This window comes from Ziziphus jujuba, chromosome 8 (genome assembly GCF_031755915.1).
Source record: "Ziziphus jujuba cultivar Dongzao chromosome 8, ASM3175591v1".
Lineage (NCBI taxonomy): Eukaryota > Viridiplantae > Streptophyta > Magnoliopsida > Rosales > Rhamnaceae > Ziziphus > Ziziphus jujuba.
The window spans coordinates 20,605,215-20,627,316 of NC_083386.1; the positions used below are offsets into that span (position 1 = coordinate 20,605,215).

The 22,102-nt window shown below is 31.8% G+C and overlaps 1 protein-coding gene across 1 annotated transcript; it reads right to left on the reverse strand.

Moving 5' to 3' along the window:
* Positions 1 to 16,189: 16,189 nt before the first annotated feature.
* LOC107413851 (chlorophyll a-b binding protein CP29.3, chloroplastic) lies at positions 16,190 to 18,175 on the reverse strand. The gene is made up of 2 exons (XM_016021900.4): positions 17,329 to 18,175; positions 16,190 to 16,740 (listed from the first exon to the last, which is right to left on the reverse strand). The coding sequence occupies exons 1-2, from the start codon at positions 17,944 to 17,946 to the stop codon at positions 16,417 to 16,419; spliced, it is 942 nt and encodes a 313-aa protein (XP_015877386.2). The 5' UTR covers positions 17,947 to 18,175; the 3' UTR covers positions 16,190 to 16,416.
* Positions 18,176 to 22,102: the final 3,927 nt, after the last annotated feature.

Genomic DNA, 22,102 nt, shown 5'->3' on the forward strand with positions numbered 1-22,102 from the left:
CCTTTTCTGATTCCTGTAATATGCTTTATCAAATTTTTATGTTTGCCTTTTCAAGAAGGAAAACTTGTTAAATACAGAAACAAATTTATAATACTATTTGATTTTCAATCAGTCCCTCTATTTTGACATATTTACATTTGCACATTGAAATTATCATGTATTAGCATATTGAGCATGAATTCCTTGTTTTTATTCGGCATTACCATATATAAAAAAAATAAGTTGACCATCTTTATTATTATCATTTTTTAATATTACATTAAATATTTAATTTAGAAAGATGGATGATTTTATGAGACGAATAGGAATTTAGTCAATTTCATTTAACTATTATTTTTATTAATTTATTAGATTTTATATGATTAATGTTTTTATCTGAAGTTAAAATTATCAAAATATTTATTAAATAATATATAGATAATATTATAATATTTAATTAATTTATTTTTTAAATTTATTTATTTATTTAAAAATTTTATATTTTTTTAATTTAAATTATATAAATATATTAATTAATAATATTTTTACATATAACATTTAATAAATAAATTTAACAAATATTTCAATATATATAATATTGTTAATATTCCTATAACTGTTGCAAAACGACGTCCATGGATGCGTTTTATATGCCGACGGTGCACAGTTGCTAAAGAAGCTCCTCGTTTTTTCCACATCATAGACTTGTATGGATAGGTTGTTGACACATGGACTCTCTCTAAGGAAATTCAATTGTTTCAATAATGGAAATGACGAAGACTTTGTTGAAAGTAACCCAAGAAATTCTATATATGCAAGAAAATCAAACTGTATGACATTTAAATGATTGCACAAGATCTACAAAATTTTTATATCAAAACCAACTCATTGTTTTGAAAGGGCGGAAGAAATTGCATATAACTCTATGAAGTTTATAAATATTTATTTATTATTGTTTTTATATATGGGAAAGAATAATAATCTTCAAGGACTTTTCCATTTATATCTGATAAATACAAAAACATTCCAAATTTTTAATAATATCATCCAAAATAATTTAACTTAAATGAAAATTTAAAAAAACAATTTAATACTCTTTCAAATGCTATAGATAATATTATTAAAAACCAGAATAATATTTTTATATTTATTTCAAATTTCTACAAGTGTAAATGAAATACTTTTTAATTTTAAATTCGTACATACCATACACTCACCAAGTCTTTCTTGAATTGTAGTCCTTTTTTCAATTTTCTATAAATAAAATAAGATTGTTGTACAATTCTTTATTGGAAAGCATAATACTGATTGATTTTAGGTATTGAATACTTTTGGTTTTTTTTTTTTTTTGGGTAAATTAATACTTTTGTTTATTTTTTGGTAAATAAATTAATATTTTGGTTGAATGTAATGTAAACATCTGTTATTATTTTCATCAGTAATTTTAGAAAGTATCAAATTGTCACTAAATAATATAATAAATTGATGTGTCATGATTTTGTTGGTTGGAAAATTAGTATAAATTAAATATAAATAAATAAAATTTTAAAAAATAAATAAAACTGAATAGAAGCCTAAAATAATTACATGCCCTTTTGTCACATTTTGCCCATGGCATTAAATCTTTTGAAAATTTAAAGAGGCAATTATCTCTTTGTCCCCTCAGCAAATGATCATTTTTATTTTTTGTTTTGTTTTCAAACTTCCAAATTATCTCAATGGTTATTTACTAAATGATTTTTTTTATATAAAAAAAAAAAATCCAAATAGAGAGAGTTGTTTCGTCCGTTGAGACTATAAGATGAAAAATATGCTACTCCAAACTATTTCCTATGTGTTGTCCAAATTCCAAAAAAAATAAAAAAATAATATTTGCTACATGTTTAAGAAAATAAAAATGAAAATAAGTACACCAACATCGTATACTATTATATCTCTAAAGTGCTTTTACCATCTTAGGTCTGATCAAAGTTTAGCTGTTTGATGAGATTAAACAGTTAGCTCAATCTTTTAATAGAATTTACAAATTTTAAAAATTGTAAAATACTAAAGGGTAATTTCAGATGGTATGATAATTTTAACCGAATTTGATCAATTTGTAATAATTTTAAAAATAAGAGATATTGGGGTGTAAATAAAAAAAAATATACAACTCCTAAGGTAAATAATATAATTTGGATATAGGGTAATTATCCATAAAATAGTAAAAGCAACTAGGTGATATAATTTTTTTTGGAGAAAAATAAGAAATAAATTAAGACAAAGCATGGAAATCCAAACCACGGACCCTGTGCACCTTGAGTCAACTTTAGCAAACTTATATGCCACGCAATTGTTAGCGCAATAAATAAAGTGGAAAGAAATTCTATTAAAAGATTGAGCTAACAGTTTAATCTCATCAATCAGTCAGACTTTGATCAGATCTAAGATGGTAAAAGCAGTTTAGAGATATAGTAGTATATGATGTTGGTGTACTTATTTTCATTTTTATTTCTTAAACATGTAGCAAATATTATTTTTTTTTAATTCTTATTTTTATTTTTTGGAATTTAGACAACATGTAGGAAATAGTTTGGCGGGTAGCATATTTTTCATAGGAAAATGTAAAAACCACACTTATGTAATTATTTCAAATTTTAAAAAAGTGTGGTATAATTTTAATAAAACCTAGAGTTTTCTATGGAGACCATATAAACTCAAAAGCATGGAGACCTATAAGTGTGAGGTAGGTGGGCTAGGTGGGCTCCATAACAGCGAACCTGTGATGTGAGCACACCTCTTTAGTGCTGGGTTTAATTAAATTGAGGCATCTAGTACCCACCAGCCACTAACTTCGCAAAATAAAAAAGATTTGTGGGGGGCAAAATCCTAACAAGTTTATATTATTAAAAATCCTAATTTTTTGGCAAATGATTGAAGTTTGGGAATTGGATTTAATACAAAAGTTTTTCTGTCTCTCTCACTCTCAACCACTCCTCTAATTTTCAAACATAAGCTATTGCTTCTATACATCAATGTGAAGCCGAAGCCGACAATCAATATGGCAAATGGACAGGGATGGTAATAGATGAACTCTTGCTTTATGGGCCTTGTATTGGGTTTTGTTCAAAACATTGGTCTTCCTATTTCGGTCTACTATTTTTTTTGCAAAATTTGACCCAATACCCTTCTTTAAAGGACCATAAGGATATTTCCCCCCCCCCCCCCCTTTTTTTTTTTAATTTTTTTAATCTATTTTGTTTTACCCTTTCATATTTATTTTAACTTTAATAAAAATCAAAAATGACATACATATCTTTTTATTTCATTTTTTTTCTTCGTCCAGTAACCACCATCGATAGCATCTTTGTTGTAAAATTTTCCATTCAAAACCAAAACCCTTGCTTCCTTCCCTCTTATTTTTCCTCTCAGTTTTCATCATTTTTCCTCAAAAAGTATTCCTCAGGTAAGCATCAAGCATCATCTATTTATTTTTTTTAACTGGATTATCTGTAAAATTATAAATATTATTGTTGTGTATATTGTAGATTTGATTTTTAGATACTGTGCTTTAAATTTAGTTGATATATGACATTTTCTAAGTAATTTGTGATACATTTATGATTTTTAAATTGAATTATTTTGGTTGAAAACTGGTTTAAAATTGAAAATTTTGTAAATTTATGTTAAATTAGGCTTTTTGAATAGAAGTTATTATAAACTAGCTTTTAGGATAAATTGATATCGGGTATCAGTAGGAAATAAACAGACAAAAAAAGAGATCTGTTTGGCCGAAAAGGTGGTCGGAGGTTCGAGATCCGACTGGGTTAGGAACTGGGTTCAAAACCAGGTTTTCCTGCATTCGGGTCAACCCGGTGATCCGATTGGAAGTTGAAAGTGAACCATACTGTCAGGATCCGTCCAAAATTCCTCACCGGAACCCTAGACAAGTCCTGATCCCAGGAAAACCCTACCGGACCCTCCAATGGAAAATCCGGCAGAACCTCCCCTAATGGATGGACTTACCATAATTTTCCTGTATTGAAAACACACTTCTAGAAATATCCCCTTATTCCTCTCACATTACTACAATATAATTTCACAATTTGCAGCATTCCAAAAGAATAACAGGGAATTAATGCAGTATTTAATAAAATACGTCAAATACAGTATACAGAACTTTATACAAATAAATGTGCAATTAATACAATGACAGATAAGGAAGCAATACAAGATGAAGAGGAAAAGGGGAAGAAATGCTTCTTAAACTTTCAGCAATGAACTGAGACGTCGGGCTCGCCCCGGACGATCAACGCCTCCCAATCCTTGAACCTAGGGGAACGAAATTTAAAAATATGAGATGCTAATCATTTCAGTGAGTGACCCTATCTACTGTACACTTTTAATATTAATAATATAACAATAAAAGGAATTTAATTATTTAATACCAAACAATTAAATAAATAATAATCATTTTAAAGTAATATTTTCTCTCAAAACCCTCACTATTCACTCCGTTGGAAATGTTCCCCTTTTAAAACATTTTCGCAAAACCCGATTATCCGTATGCCCAAAAATCAAGGAATCGTTAATTTAATAAATAATAATTAAATAACCCAAATATAAATAAAATGTAATAAAATATAATAAATAATTTTAGAACACTTTAGGGTTTGAAATTTTTATCTGAAAATTTATACTTGATGTACCACACCATATACCAGTGATGCCCTCCGATACCCAGCGTCCCGACCACCGAATGGCAGGGGGGTTAAAGAGAGAAACTTGCATACGGTCGCTTCAGCGTCCCGACAGCGCCGCTGCTGAAACCGTCATCCCGGCCACGGAGGGGGGCGGCTGATGCGTATTATATAAGACTTGCCTGCCCTCGGTCCAATGGCAACTCACGGGAGATATTATAACTTGCGCGCTCATCCACATGTACAGTCTAGAACACCAATACTGTATAAGTGCGTCTAAAATAAATAACCAAATTTTTCAAAAATTTACCATGGGAATTATACCATTTTTCGAACTCAACCTCCCACATTTTTCTTTAACATTTACAGTACAAATCCACCGATAGCAATATACAAATAATTTTTCTCGTATCACAAAGTCCATCAAATAATGTTCCACGGGCATAATTATAAAATTTGAACCCACCAAATTAAACCAATATTTTCCTTGAAATATTTAAAAATCAATCATGCCCAAAAATAATCTAAAACTCCAGATGCAATTAATTAATGAAAATACCTTACTCATGCGTAATAAATACAATTAAATCACAATAATAATAATCGGGAATTTCTTAATAACACAAATCTTCATTTAGCATCAATGGGTATATATATATATGATAATATTTTTTTTTCTACAATTATATTTAAATTCCACCACATGAGCATAATTCTAGATATCAAATTAACACCAAATAAACATAATTAATCACCCCAAAATAGTTTTAAAGGTGGGTCACTCACCTGGAGCACGTAATTAACCTAAGATCCTCCATGGGATCAATTCCACGATGCACACGTGCTCCGAATTGAAGCTTGAGTGACGAGGATTACGAATCTGGTCTTACTTCCCGGAGATCGGACCGGTGGTGGCCAGAATCTTGCCGGAAAGCTCTCGGCCTTTAGAGCCTCGATTCTCCCAAACCGTCGCAAATTGAAGGAAAAGGACCCCAGATCTAAGTTCAGGGGGTTGGAATTAGTGGGGAGGGACCGGCGGTGCAACTGGGTACTTGCCGGAACTAGATTTTCCGGAGAGCCGCCGACTCCCACCGGAAATCGTCACCGCCAGTGGCGCGTCAGGTGGCTGGTGGCTGAGATTTTTGGGGGTTTTGTAGATCAATGGGAGAGGGTTTCAACGGGACCGGTGGTGAGGCAAACAGAGCCAGGACGGCGAAGAGATCTGGGTTTGAAGATTTTCGACCCCTCGCTGGAAAATACTCCGATCCCTGTGCATTGGAGGTCCGGTAGCCGTGAAATTTGGTGGGCTGGCCAAAAATGAGGAGGTGGTGAGGGGTGGTTGGCGCGTGTGGGCTGAAAATGGCCGGAAATAGGTCAAACGGCGGTGGCCGGTGGTGGAGGGGAAAAATGGCTGTCGCCGGAAAGCGCTCCGATCCCGGTGCGTTACCGGCCAGTTGTCCATGAGATTTGGGTGGCCGGTCGGAATTGAGGAGGCGGAGGCAGTGGGGTGGCACGTGTGGCCCTCCGGTGGCCTGACGATGGCCAACCGGTGGTGGCCGGTGTTTCTCCTCTTCTCTTTCTCTCTCCTCCTTCACTCTCCTCTTCCCTTTCCTCGCCGGCGCACCCGTTTTGCCAAAATAAAAGCCACCGTGGGTGACACTGTTCACCCACATGGACCTCTCAGATGTTGATACGTGGTGTCACTGTTCACTTAAGCCAGATATATTAAAATATTATGGTATTCGAAAAAGTTCATATGTCCATAACTTCTTAACCAAATGTCCAATTTAAGCGTGCCGCTAGTCTATGAACTTGTATAAACGATCACTTTACAACCATGCAAAAGTCAAAGCAAAATTCTACAACCATAAAAAGTCAACTCCCGGCACCTTTTGGACAATTTGAATCTCGACTTGTTTTGCCCATAACTTTCAAACCGTAGCTTCGTTTTCGACGTGCTACTAGTCTACGAACTCGTGCCAACGTGTTCTTTGTAATGGTACCTCAGTCAACCTAGAATTCCATCCGAGTCAAAAAGTCAACTTTTGACCCCTTCGGTCAACGGTCAAAGTCAACGGTCAACCTCGGTCAAAGTTGAAAATTTTTCGTTGTACTTTGGGACGGGGTGTTACACATATGATGTGTCATCTGGGCCATGTGACATGTTGTTCATGTCGTTCAGGTCAAACGACACATCGTTTGTCTTGAACGACATGTTGTCTGGCCTGGATGACACGAACAACATATCGTTTGGTCTGGATGACACGTCGTGTGGATGACATCAATGATAACATTAGCAATTTTTTTAAATTTTGGCTAAAAAAAATTAAAATATGTATTTTTTAAAAGTTTATAATTTAAAAAAAAAATTATAGTTAATTTTGTTTTTTAACTTTTTTGAAAATGTTTCTTTTGAAGCTAAATAGTTATATATATATATATATATATTTATTTATTTATTTATTTCTGTTGGTCAATTATGATCTTTCTTAATGAATATGGTAGACCAATATGCATTGTTTTGATATTTTTTCATTTGTTTTATAAGATTCATGTAAAATTCATATATGTAATAAAAAAGTTGGAATAATTTCAATGCATATATGTTTTGAAATCTATATATATATATATATATATTTATTTATTTGTAATTTAGAGTTGTGGTATTTATATATGTATACATATTTGACTATGTGTTTAAATGTGGATAAAAATTGATTGGTATTGTCAATATATATATATATAGACTGTACTTTAAAATAACACCAAAGAAGAACCTACAATCTCAATCGAAGAAGGAAAGTAAGAAGCTGCAAGCAAAGAGACACGGTGGAAGAAATCACCACCTTCCTTGAAGCATCAACGAACTTCTAGGCAGCAATCCCAATCTAAGAAGGAAAGCACCAAGCCTATTATTCCAACCAAGCATCTAGTCAATGTCCCAATCTCCTCTCCCCATTTAGGATGGTAAGTTTTATACTTTTTGACTATATTGGTGCATTGAATGTATGATCTGATTCATTACAGCTCATTAGTGTTTTACTATATTTATTATAAATATACGAAATTATGAGATTTTGATATGTATTTTTCAATTTGGTGAGATTTATATCAATTTTATTGATAATATGTTTTTAACTATTTATTCATGAATGTAGATAGTCGTGGTAAACTTCTCCTAATGGTCTTCAGTAATTGCCGATAGGCCATCGGAATTTTTTTTTAGTTCTTTGTAGTTTGATTACCAATGGCTTCATCGAAAATATCACTAGTGCAAAAATGCTAATGCATATTTATTAGAATTAGTTTGAATATATTATTTTCAAGTAGGGGTGAGAAAATAGTGTGTGAGCAAATGATTGACTTCTATTCAATTTATGTAAATTATTTTACAAGCCATTGAAGCTCCAAGTTGGAAGGAATGCATTTTCAAGGAAGTAGATACGTTCAAAGCTAAGGTGCATTCCTTTGGGAATGCGATGGAAGCAAATATAGTAATTAGAAGTGTGCTTACAATCGATCGGTTGAATTTGTACAGGAAGACATGTTTTGGACTGTTGCTTGAAGTGAAGAACTTTAGATTCTCTGAACACTTAGTTCATAATCTATTATGGAGAAGAGTTATGTCCAATAATTCTAAGGTGCTTGAGTTCAACTTTGGTGGATCAGGAGTTCGGTTCACCAAATTGGATTTTGCACTCATTACCAGTTTAAAGTTTTACTGGCTTCCCCTTGATTTTGAGATGTTGAATAGTAAATCTACTGACCTGTGAAAGAGGCTGCTACAAGATAAATTCAACCTCAAACCATCTGAGTTGGAAAGAATATTCAAAAGTGCACATTTTTTAGAACAATTCGGATACAATGAAGATTGCTTTGCTATATTTCTTAATTTATGGTGTACTTGGAATGGATCCAAGGGTTTAAATTAATAGAAATTATGTTGATACGGTTGATGATATCGAGCTTTTCAATTCCTACCCTTGGGGCGTTTTGAGCTACAAGGAGATGGTGGAGTACTTGCACAATGCATTTCACCATAGAGGAGAAAAAATGAAAAACAAATTAAGCTCTTACGATCTAAAGGGTTTCCCTTTGGCGTTTCAAGTACATTTTACTATTACATATAAATTTAATTGTAATTTAGAAATTGAATTTGGTCATCAATATTTTATCTTTTACAGGTGTGGGGTTATAAAGCCATTCTGGATCTTGGTAAATAATTTCGCGAATGATATGAAACTAGTTGTCCTCGTATTGTCAAATGGCATTCAACAATTCTACCGAAACATAGAGATGTGAATTCTTAATTTACATCAAATAGCAATGTAAGACAAATTTAGTTCTACTACATGTTTTACCAAACTTAAGTTTGTCATATCAAATTCAAGTTGATTTCTATTTCATTCAAGTTAACTATATGTTTTATTCTCGTATATAATTTTTAGTTTTTTTGTTTTGATGTGTTTTTATTTTTATTTTTTTTAATTTCATGCAGTATGTTGTGCATTGGAGGTTAGATACCACCAAAGATGAGAGAAATATGGATTATTGGTGAATCTTAACAGTTAACATACATGAGATGCAAATGCAGAACCACCACTTGTGGAGCTGATGGCACCCAAGGAATTCGTTGATGCTCAAGATGCAGGCGAAGATGAAAAGTATGCCAGTGCCCCCCTAAATGAGAATGTAAGTTTATGCAATTATTACGTTCAAAATAGGTATTACATAAGATAATGAATGTTGTATTAGTATATATTTACTTGTCTTCGGATACTAATGTTGAATAAATTAATCACGTGGAGGCAAAATTGAACAAATTAAAGCAATATGTGACTGCCAAATTTGATAAGGTAAAATAGAAAATGGATGCTTTAAGGACAATCCTTGATTCCCTCATTGACCAACTGAATTATTAGGTATCATATTACACTAACCCATAAAATAAGTTTGTAAAACTACAAAGGTGATTGCATGTTTTCATACATAATACTTGAAGGTTACATTATGATTAAATCGTATACTCTTATTCATCAATGCCTTTTTTTTTTTTTTTTAAACCACAAAATAACCATTGTGTTATGCAGGCCGAACATAAAGTGCACACAAAGTCATCGCCCTCTTTAGTGCGACGCTCATCTCTGTAGGCACCGTTTGATCGTGAGCAAGGATGAATGGATTCTGATCAAGAAAAAGCATATGATGCTCCGTGAACGGTGATAGTGGTAAGAAGATAGATGAAGAATGTCAAACACCACTTGACCGTATCGTATTTAATAGCTCCCATGTAGATGATTCATAAACTTTAGTGCCGTATACTCGTGGATATCAACCTTTACAAATGACATCGGTATCGTATTGATTTGGCCAATAGTCTACAACATGAGCAGTTAGTGGAATGGCAATGTGATGTGGAGCTTATGACACATGAATTTGTGGAGAAAAGCCTCTTTTGTCTAGTCTATCACTAGTCACAACACATCATCTCCCATACACTGATTTGCGTAAGGAGGTTAAGTTAAATCTCAAACGACTTATTGATGCAGCAAAAAAAACGTCATTTGATAAATGGTATAGAATAGCAGCAACAGGGTTGAGTGTTTTTATCGATTATATTGAGGTGGACAAATATTTTTTTGATGTTCTACTTACCCCTGCTGGATGGTTAACATCTAATGTAAGTTATGTGCGTTACTTTCATACAAGTTCATTGTCTTATCTATTTTAGAATGTTATTATCATCACACACTTGCTTCTGATTTTCTTTTATATTGTTTGTAGCATACAGATACCATTTTATTTTACATATGGAAGAGGCAGTCTGATCATTGCAGCATCTTCACATAATGATGTACCATACTAGACACCTTATTTCGGATAAGATTATGTAAACTTACATTATTGCAATATATTATTGAAAACATTATTTATTGGTCTTAAAAGTTTATTGTATCCATTTGATTTATTGGTAGTCATTAATAAAAGGACGTTACCCCACTTTCAAAGCATTCTTAAACACATATAAATGTGATTTTATCTGATATATATACTTGTATATACATTGTTTTACTCAATATGAATGTAGTTCTTCAAAAAGATAAAAAGCATTTCGCAACAGGATCAGAACCTCTTGATTTAGGTACGAAAATCCAAGAAGGAAATGTCACACAATAACTCCACCCTGTATGAGAACTTTCATTCTGAATAGAGTTTGCCTTTCCTACGATGAAGAAGTTGCTATGCTATGCTTATAATTAAATAAAAAAACCCGATTACAAGACTATAGAAACCAATTTCTCAACAAGCTGTTCTCTGAACATATTAATCCATGATAACCAAATAGATTTTCAACCTGTTGTTTTTAATAGTAGACATACATCACAAGTTCACAATAACTAGAAGTTGAAGCAAGTATCTAAACCAAAAATTTTAAGTCCCTATATTTTTGGATGTAATGCTTACTATTGCAGAACAAAATATTCATACATGTGTTTGTGAAATAACTTTCACATTTTTTTACCACATATGCAATATCTCTGACAGAAAAAACAACATATTAACTAAAAACCAGATTACATAAAGGTGGTAACAAACTGAAATTAAAAAGCTGTAAAGATATGCCTTCACTATTTTATCAAATCATGCACTACCTTGTAAGATACATCCTCTTTCAGAAATTAGTGCCCCTTCTTCCACACGTGCCTTGAGATCGCATAACTTCATGAGCAGTTTGATTATAAACAATTCCAATTCCAAACTTGAGACTATGTGGTTTAATATCCCTGGTAACATCAACTTCTACTATCCCATCATCTTTAACAGTAGCAACTCGCTTTAGAAACTTAAGCTACACAAATTTTTTTAATAAAATTTCGTAAATCCAATCCTTAAAACTAAAAAAAAAATTACGCACAAAATAAAATTTTTAAAGGCTTGGACTACATTGTAAAATGATTTACAATAAAGTGATAAATGAATTTTGAATAGAGCCAACATATCAAAGTAAACAATTTCAATTTTGAATAAAAATACTCTTAAAGATAGAAAGTTCATGACAGAAAATGAAACCCACTTCCTCGTATTTAATGAAGAGAAAAGGTTCGACATTTGGAATTCATTGAATTGAAGAAAAAAATTGAAGTTGGATTACTTACTACTATGGTATTCAAGATACATTTTTAACTTTTTTAACCAAAAAATAGAACTTGCAATATTTTATTTTCTTTGTAATTTCTAAAGTAACAAGGATAAACGCCTGGCATATACATAAGTTCTCTTCATTTTTAGATTTAAAATTTTATTTTCTTCATAAATATTTAATCAGCCGAAAACAAAAGATTAAAATTTCATTTTTCTATAAATAATTACCTCAAAAAAAGAAAAAAAAAAGAATTCTAAATTGCAGACATTGCCCTAATGTACGGGGGGAATGTGAAAGCCCTAATATATTGTTTTAGTTAAAATTAAGCAATCTATTGCAAAAGAACAAGCTAACAATTCTAGGAAACTAACCCAACTTGACACCGATCCAAGTTCTATTAAAGGCTATAATGATCATAGTTCATCCAAATATAAACAATAATACAGGACAACTGCTTTGTTTTTTCATCGACTCGTTACTAAAACTGACTAACTTCTAACTACAACGTTGTGGTACAAGATTGTTGTAAAAGAGTATAATAAAATGTGGAAGAGCCATCATCATGCACGAAGACAGTAAAGTTTGGGAACCCAAAATATTGAATATCTTAATATTCACTTGAATGCTTATTGCATAACTATAATTTTCATCAATCTTTTCTTTTTGGAGAGAAAAAAACGGAAACAAAAGACCAAACCTTCCCCTAAATATTCCATTCATTACTCAAGATTTGGTGGTCTAGTGAATGAAAGAAGCTTTGATGAGAGAGAAGCTCAAGGCTCAAAAGTCATGTTGCTATGAGATAATCCAAATGAATTTGGGTCTATACATAATCAAAAAGTTCCATTGTGCAAATATAACTATAATATAAGGTGAAATAAAATATCTTTGGAGAAAGGCTCAAACTTACAACGATGAGCTTTCCAGCATTTTCTGGTGTTTCTGCTATCTTAATTGCAGCAGTAGCAACAACCACCACATAATATTCCCACCTGCAACGGAATGCCGTAATCATAAAAAGCGACGCCGGATTCACGATACATCGTCACCATCCTCTCCCTTTTCTTGCTTTCCATTCAAGGATGTTCAAACCCTCTGTACAGACCCAAAACAACTGTTACCCACAACTTCATTGAGATCGACCACAATCTTCCACTGAGTCCGATTCACCAATCAACTAGCCTGCTTTCCTTAACCTAACCCCCTGAAAAGATTAGCAAAGTGAGAAAAGATGGAGGGAGGGGGAGCAGCATCTTATTCACTTCACGAGAACTTCTAGATTGGAGAAGCTTTCATTCGGAACGGCCTCCACATTCATTTCATTGGTAGAAATGATCCAATCCATTCGAAGAACCAAAAATGAAGTCTTTCAATTAATCCATTCGGAGAACCCAAAAATGAAGTCTTTCGACTTGATTAATAGATAAAATCAAGCTACAGCTACCTTGAATCAATCAATGAATGAATGAAAAAAACCGTTTACCAAGTGGGAAGTTCAAGGACCCGATGGTCAAAGGAAAGGGGAGGTATTGATTTCGAGGTGGAGCCGTATGACGTGAGAGTTTCCCTGATCCCCAAGTACAAAACCATGTGATCCGTCCTCGTTTCCCTACCCCACTGCTAAAACCAAACCCCCATCCGATTATTCCCCAACAGTTGATAAAACTAGAATAAAAGTAGATCTAGAAGAAGAGGAGGACCTACTCGCCGACCAAGTAGACGCCTAAGGTGGCGACTCCGAGGCAAGACCAGGAAGAGCATGGCAAAGCTGATTGCCGAGCCTAGGATGCTTTCTCCACTCGTCCCTACTCCTGAAGAACTCTCCGATAGCTGCTTTACCATTCTCTCTCCTTTCTCTTCCTCTCTTCTTCTTCCTGTTCTATTTAGGGAAAAATGAAATAGTTTTCATGTGTATTTTTACTTTTTGATATTTAAAAAAGGGTAATTTGGAAATATTAAAAACATGAGAAGATAAAACTGAAAAACTTAGAAGGAAATGGGTAGATTTCAATAAAGGTTCCAAATAGGGGTAATAGGGGTATTAGGCCAAAGTCTCTTTATTTTCTATCTTTCCCATGTTGGACTAAATTGAATTGGATGGGACAAGTTTGAATCTAGCTTAATTAAATCACATTTAGTTTAAAATAGTCAAAATCATTCTAATCATATTGAACAGGCATGCTTGTATTTCTCACACACACACACACACAAAAAAAAAGAAGAAGAAGAAGAAGAAGAGAAACGGACATGCTTGTATGGTCGTGAGTCATAATTATAGTTTCAGAAATGTTATTATAATAAAAAAAACCAATCCTATGGTTGCTCATCAGATTGTATCATCATGTAAATTGTCAAAACTAAGAAAAAAGAGAAAAGTTTACTAAAGTAGCAATGTTTATTTAACTTCGTACTTTGAGTATTAAATCAAACGATTGTAATTTCTTTTTTGAGTAATTGATTACTTATTATTTTTCATGACAATTAACTCTTTGCCTTTAGTTACTTGTTAATTATATATCTAGAAATAGAGAAACATTTCATATTTGTTAATTTTGGTTAAGTACTTTCATTTCTGCTTCTGCCTTTCCAATTTTTCGCACTTCTCAAATTTCACTATTCAAAACAATAAAACTTCAACAAAAATCAAAACTCTAGACGATAATTTAGATAATCAAAGAACTCATCAATTTTTTGGGCAAACAAGACCTTTAGCTCTTTCTGTTTCCGATGCATTCTTAATTTCCTTAAGAAAAAGCCCGCCAACGGCCTCGCGCAGGCGCACACAATCTACGACGAGGCTGCTTTGGACGAGGTGGTCCATCCAATGGTGGACAACAGCTAGATGTGACCAGTCGATCATTATAATTAATTGTATATAACTGATCAAAACTTAAATGTCAAGAGAATAGCAATCCTCCATAAAAAAATTAGGTCACCTTGTTCATAATGGCAAAAATTTCATATATATATATATATATATATATATGTAATTACTATATAGAAAATTATACTTATTTTATAAAATAAAAATTTAATGTCAAATATTATTTTAAAATAGTCAATTTTGTTTCAAAATTGATATTTTTATTATATAAGTAAGTTATGTGATAAAGTATTTGTTTGGAATAAAATTGATCATCCTAAAATAATATTCAATGCTAAATTTTTACTATATAAAGTAAACATTTATTTATTTATTTTTTTTATAACAAAGCTGTGTATATATATAAATTATTTTTACGTTAAGATATTTAAACTTTAATAAAGTATGGATACACCCCCCATCACTTTACTACATGTGGTGGGATGTTATCAAAGTTATATATTTTTATCACATATAGTGAAATATGTATCCATATTCTATTAAAATTAGAATGACCTAAATTAATAATTTATATTTATATATATTTATTTATTTATTAACCTATTATAATATATTGATCATTTTACTATTAGTATCTTTATTATTAGCTTTAAAATATGTGTACAGTGAAATAAAACTTTAATAACAAATTTTACTTTGCATTATCATTTTTAAAATTTTACATTGATATGAACTTTTTAATAGTAAATTGTCAATATAAAATTTTAAATAGGCTCTTTCATAATAAACACTAAAAAATAACATTGTCAAATTATAAACTTTATTAAACTGTGATGAGATTTACCTATTAGCAATCAAAAGCAAAAAAATATGGATCCACATACTTTATTATTGTAGGATCCAATGCCAAAAAATGACAATGCTAAATGTGATGACAAATTTGGCACCAATTTTGAATCTTTTGAGAGTATCTCCAAAATGCTATTTTGCTACTCGACATTTTCAAATTTTAGCATAGATATATCCTATTCAATGATAAATGCCAATGTCAATGCTAAATTTTGGCATTACTTCTCCAATGGCATATGCAAAAAAAAATAGCATTTGCAAAAAATGGTGGAAGAAAAAAGTGTTGCGTCGGATCATATTCTTTTTAAATTTTAACATTTAAAAAATTGAAAATTAAAAATTATATTATTTAATGGTACAGATCGATAGAATTTATTACGGTGGAATCCACTACCAAACAATACAAATTGATATTTTTTTTGCAATGTGTCATTGAAGAGCATAAAAAGCATATATATAGATAAAAATGCAGTGACATATCAAATTTTAAGGATTCACTTTAATTATTGATTTAATATGAAAAACTTAGTTGGATAACTAACAACTTATAACGTGAATAAATTTGGAAATGGCCTTCACAATAGAGCAAAAACCTATATATAATATTATAGGGTATGTATATGCGGAGACAAACTGCTGCAAAATGACCATACACATTCAGCACCAAGTAACCAATTAAGGCCAAAAAAAAAAAAAAAAAAAAAAAGTAACCAATTAAGGCTTCCATCAAAAAAGGAAACAGATTAGGCCAAAGAAATACTTCAGTATTTTTTGTACAGAGACATACCCATTAACACTTGTAGAAAACTAATATATATATATATATATATATAATATTATAGTAGAAAAAAAATAAAAATTTAAGTTGGATATGGCTGATCAAGGGCTTAAGATCTCAATATCGGCAAATGAATTAAAGAGTTTATGAAAGAAGTGGTTGGTCATTTATTAAAGGTAGCCAAGAAACCGATAGGACCTTTTCCTGTAACAGCGGCTTGGATCCCAAATATGAGGAATGCAACCATGGCAAGTCGAGAATGCTTTATCTCTGCCAATTGAAGCCTCTCTGTTTCCTCTGAGTCTTTGGCTGCAAGACCCAGCGGGTCAAAGAATTGCCCACCCGGATATAACCTCTTCTCCGGGTCAAGCTCAGCATTTCTCTGGAACTCAATGTACCCGATTACGAGCACCTCTATCCATATCAATGTAGTCAATGAGAATGGTAGTGGTAGACCCAGGTATGATGACCCTTCAACCAGCTCTACCTGAATTACCCAAACCAATTTAAAAAAAAAAAAAAAATCCCATAAAAATACAACGAAAAAAATCAGCGTCAATTTAAAACGTAATTAAGTCTATGAATTGGATTTTATGTAAAAGTTGAATTAAAACAGTGTCGATTTTTGAAGCTGTCTTTATCATGGTTTCTAGGATTTGTATATTATGGATAGCAAGAAGACACGTTGTTGAAAAAGCTCGACCATGTATTTTGATCATGAGCTTCAGTCTCTATCTATCTTCGTCGCTTAGCTAGATTGATACAGACAACCATTATTATTGAGTCCAAAAAAACTGATCTAAGTTCCATGATGTACTTTTAGTGTTTTGTTTAGGAATAATATAGATTTTTATTTCAGAAAAAAAAAAAAAATACAATACAATGCAATGGGTTTTTGTTTAAGCTATTGTTTTTATTATGATTAGTATAGTTGCCATTGGTTAACTTATATAATAACTTGTGGATATCCTGATAATTATTATAAAATATTAATTCATGTTGATGGAAAATGAAATCAACAATAAGAAAATAATGTTGAACCCGGAAAATAAATAAATAAATAAACAAAGAAAACCTTTCCAGCGTCCTGCCATGAAACACCAGTGAGAGCTTCAACAGCAAGCGCACCGAGCGTTCCAAGCATGGCCCACCTTCCATGAATAAGCTCGCATTCACGGAACCTCTGCAACCCGAAAACCTCAGTGTACGGCTGGAACGGCGTCGGTTTGACCTCCGTCGTCTCCGACCTCGTTCCGATTATCTCTCCAGCCTCATTCTTAGCCAGGTTCTGATCCAACGAGTCCAAATCAAACTGCAAGTACTCCGCGGGTTTACCGAACCCGAAAGGGTCGAAACCGCGGTCTCCGATCATGGTGCCGTCGAGCCATTCCGGCGGCTCAGCTCCCGGAAACCAAACGGGACGATCGGCAATTGCTATGGGCTCGGGTTTCTTCTTGGGAGTTGGTGGGGATTTTTTGGTGCCGAGGCTGGGAAAGCCAAAACGAGCTGGGAATCTTCCGGGACGATCGGCAATTGCTGTGGGCTCGGGTTTCTTCTTGGGAGTTGGTGGGGATTTTTTGGTGCCGAAGCTGGGAAGGCCAAAACGGGCTTGGAATCTTCCGGAGCCCCGACTCGGGTTGTGGATACGGGTTCCAAAGAAGTATGACGTGGCAGCGGCAGTGGTGGTGGCCATGGCTATATTTGGCTGGGTTCTCTGGGGATTGTGAATGGTATTTATAAGGCGGTGAGATTGAGTTGGACTAAGGGACTTAATAGAAATCGAGGGCTATATATGTCTGTACGCACAAAAGGGTGTTGAGGAATTCTGTGATGGAAGTGAGTAATATTGTCTGGGAGCCTTATCTTTTGCCTTATCTTGGATGGTTCATTGCTGCTTCACATTGTTCAGTGGGGTCCCAAACCAAAAAAATAGTACAAGAATTTTTATTTTTATTTTTATCATATAATTTGCAATCAATTTCCATGCCACAATGAGAATCTAAAAAATGAGAGAGAATGCAGTGCCATAACATTCAAGTGTTACAAATGTAGTTTCTTAAAAACAAAAAAAAACATATATATATATATATATATGATAGTAAAAATACAGGTTTTTGGGACAGAAATTTTAACATTGAATCCTCTCACATAAAATTATAAAAAATAAAAAAAATAAAAAAATTTGTTACTAATGTGTTTGTTGTCAAATCAGACTTTTTCAAGTAACGTATTATCATTAAGCTTAATTGATGATTAATGAGATCTTAATAACTATGTTAATTAGATAATAGATACTAATAACTTAATTAGTAGGTTGGTTATCCTATGGATTTCTTAGTATTAAATTTTGTTGGCTTTTTGATGTATAGTAGGCCACTGGATATAATACAGATAATTACATTTTCAATGAGCATGCATACTATAGTGCATAACAGAAGAAGAAATATAATAATAATTTTAGTCAGGCATTGAAAGTCATTTGAAAGCGTACTGAGGACTAAAAATTACCAAGGAAGATTCTTCAGATTTTGTATAGAAGTTGCAAGAACTTGCCTGTCTTTCTTTGGTTCTATGAACTCCTTTTTCCCAATGAAAAAAAAAAAAAAAAAGAGAGACAAAACAAAGAAGAAAATTGATGTAAAAGCATAGTTTCAACTCTCATAAAGTTTAATTGGAAAATAATAGCTTGTATGGTATGAACTGTGAAGTTATGATATTAAACGCCAGAATATAGGCGCAATCAAAAACAAAAACAGCAAGGGAAAAGTTTCTTTAATTTGTTTTGGGTGTAAAAAAGAAAACTTTTTAACATATCACCCTTACAGCTAGGAATTATATAAAAGGTATTAGCATTACCATGAAAAATCTATCCTTATAATTAGAGTTTAATTATTTATAAGTCACCATCTCTAATAATTATTAATGTATCTATTGCTTGGAGCATTTTCAATGATTATTTCTATTGGAGTGTATGTGGCATAAGTTTTAAAAAATGTTCATGCTTATGTGGCATTCTCACCATTTAATAAATAATATTTCCTGACAATTTCTCTCCAATAAATTCTGTATAAAGTATCATAAAATGCTGATGTATAATTTTTTATTTTAAAATTATATTTAATTAAAATACAATAAATTGAAAAAGGCGATTGATGAAAGGAAACAATACAAACAAAACCTGTGAACTTGATGAACAGAGAGACAGCAAAACCAAGGCAGATTCATAAAAGTAAAGAAAAAAAAAAAAGAAGCTTTTTCTATCCCTATGTTTCTAAAGGCGTGGATCTCTTCTATGTTTTCCATTATTCTATGATTATTTGTAATTTTTTTTTCCCTTCCCTTTTATACAATTCAAATGGAGGTTTCTTAAATCTTGCATTTAATAAATATGTAATTAATTTTTTTTTTGTTGAAAAAAGCATATATAATGTTGAGTTGTAGCTTCACTACATCCATAGTTTATGAATCCAAACCAATTTGGGCCACGATTCACCACTTAGAAATTGTGAAAAAATAAATCAAAACTTGAGTTAAATCTTAAATCATATATCTTTTTTTTTTTTCCCTCTTTTTTTCTTCTTTTCTTTTATTGTCAATATATGATAAATACACAAAGCTCATATCTAAATACTTTTAGGGCTCATTTGGTATGCAATATTAGATTGTATTAGTATAAGCTGTACTGTATTGGATTGTATTGGAATGTATTATATTATACTTATACTGTATTTGATGCTGGATTGTATAGAATAATACAGTGTTTGCTATGTCTTGGTATTGTAATGTATTATTTTTTATTTCTTAAATTATTGCTACTAAAAAAATAAACATTACAAAAATATCTTATATTTCTCTTTCCATATTATTTTCATTTTAGAAAAAATAAAACAAAACTTTGAAAAAAATAAAAAATTATTAAATTGGCAATTAAATAAAAAAAAAGTCTTTCCTCATAATTAATAATTAATATCTTCAATACATATTATATATCAAACAACATATCATTAGTTTAATATATTTGTAATTATGCTCATGACTGTTGCTGCTACAATGCACACAATAAGAAAGATTTTCCATCTATTCGAAGTATTTTCATAAATTTGGTGAGATTGATTATTCTCATTTAAGCATATATTTGAAAGAGTCTCTCTTTGATGTTGAAGGTATAATATATACTTGTCCTAAACTTCCTCAAGTGAAGAATATGATTTGTATATGTTCCTTTGAATCCATTAACTTGTTCTTGACATTCAGGCCATGAGTGATAAATTCTTGCCCTTCGACCTTTAAAAACAACATAAGCAGTTCCATACACCACATGCAATCTATAAATATAGAAAAAATAAAATTATATGTTACATTATAAATCAAATTAATATATAATATATATAGTTATAACAACATAACATAATAATATTCTACATAATTTTTTAAAAATATGAGTTTAATCATAACACCAAACCACATATAATCAAATAAAAGTTAACATAGTCAATACCAAAATCCAAAACACTCTAACAAATAAGGTTTACACAATCTAAACTACAACTAAATAAAGTTCATAGAATGCAACCACAAAGCAATACAACAAAGTTAGTCATTCAAGCTTGATGAACCTTCTCTCAATTGGTTAAGTAATCTTCTCACAAACATCTCCCTAACTAGACCATGAGTGGACCTAAACATAGTAAGACAATGAGGTTTCTGTACTATAACACCAAACACATCCAGATGATCCTCAACCGATAGTCCCATATCTTTTAATTCATTAGAAATTTCAGATCGATCCTCATGACCTTTCACAAGGATATCTGCTATCACCTTCAATTGATCAATGAATTTGTCAAACATATGCTGAAATGAAGCCAATAGAACGTCCTTTGTATTGTTACAATATGCTTTGTTTTCCCTTTTATGAGTTGAAGTAGTAGTTGACCTATTTTGCATAAAAGTTAGAGAGCTCTCTTCCATGTCAATAGCATTTATGTTATCATCTTCTCTATTTACCTCTTTAACCATATCAATGGGAGTTTCAGCTGCCCTTCCAGTTGTTCTATTTTTTCCAAAGATATTGACCAATCTATCAAATATAGGGAATTGTTTTCCTCTCCATCCTTTAGCATTCTTGTTATGCTACAACACAAAAAATTAAAATTAATTATATTGTTACACTCAAAATATTATATCAAATAAATTTATCTATAGCCTTAAGTTAAACCTTAACATAATTATCCCATGCGTCATCGCTATTTACCTTAACGCATTTGAGCGCATCATTCCATGCAAACCCAATTGTATTAAGCATGTCAAAAACAATTAAATATTATTTTTTCCAATATCTTAATCTTGAATCGATATGAGGATTATCTAGCTTTTATCCCCGAATTAGGAAATCGTGCTTCCAAAGCTTTCTTAACATAGACCATTGTTCCAAGTTTGAAAGATCCATTATCAAATCGAAATCCAGATGCTACTACATCTTCAAGTATAGATAATAAAGCATCTTCTTCAACCTTACTCCATGATCGTCTTGATTTTGATTGACTATTTTGTCCCATCATTCCTATATATATATATATATATATATGTATATATGCATATTAATAATTTTAAATACATTTACAACAAATTATATATAAGTTTATAAACAAGTACAAACATCAATTAAACTAATATACTTTAATAGTAAAAATATACATAATGTTAACATATCAAAACAACCTTTCCATTACTAGATATCAAAAATTGAAATACAAGTTAATGGTGCCTATTCCCTCTCCACTCTTCATACATTTGACTTCCTAAGTTATCCTTCCAAGTTGACCATTCATTTGAAGATTCAATTGTAC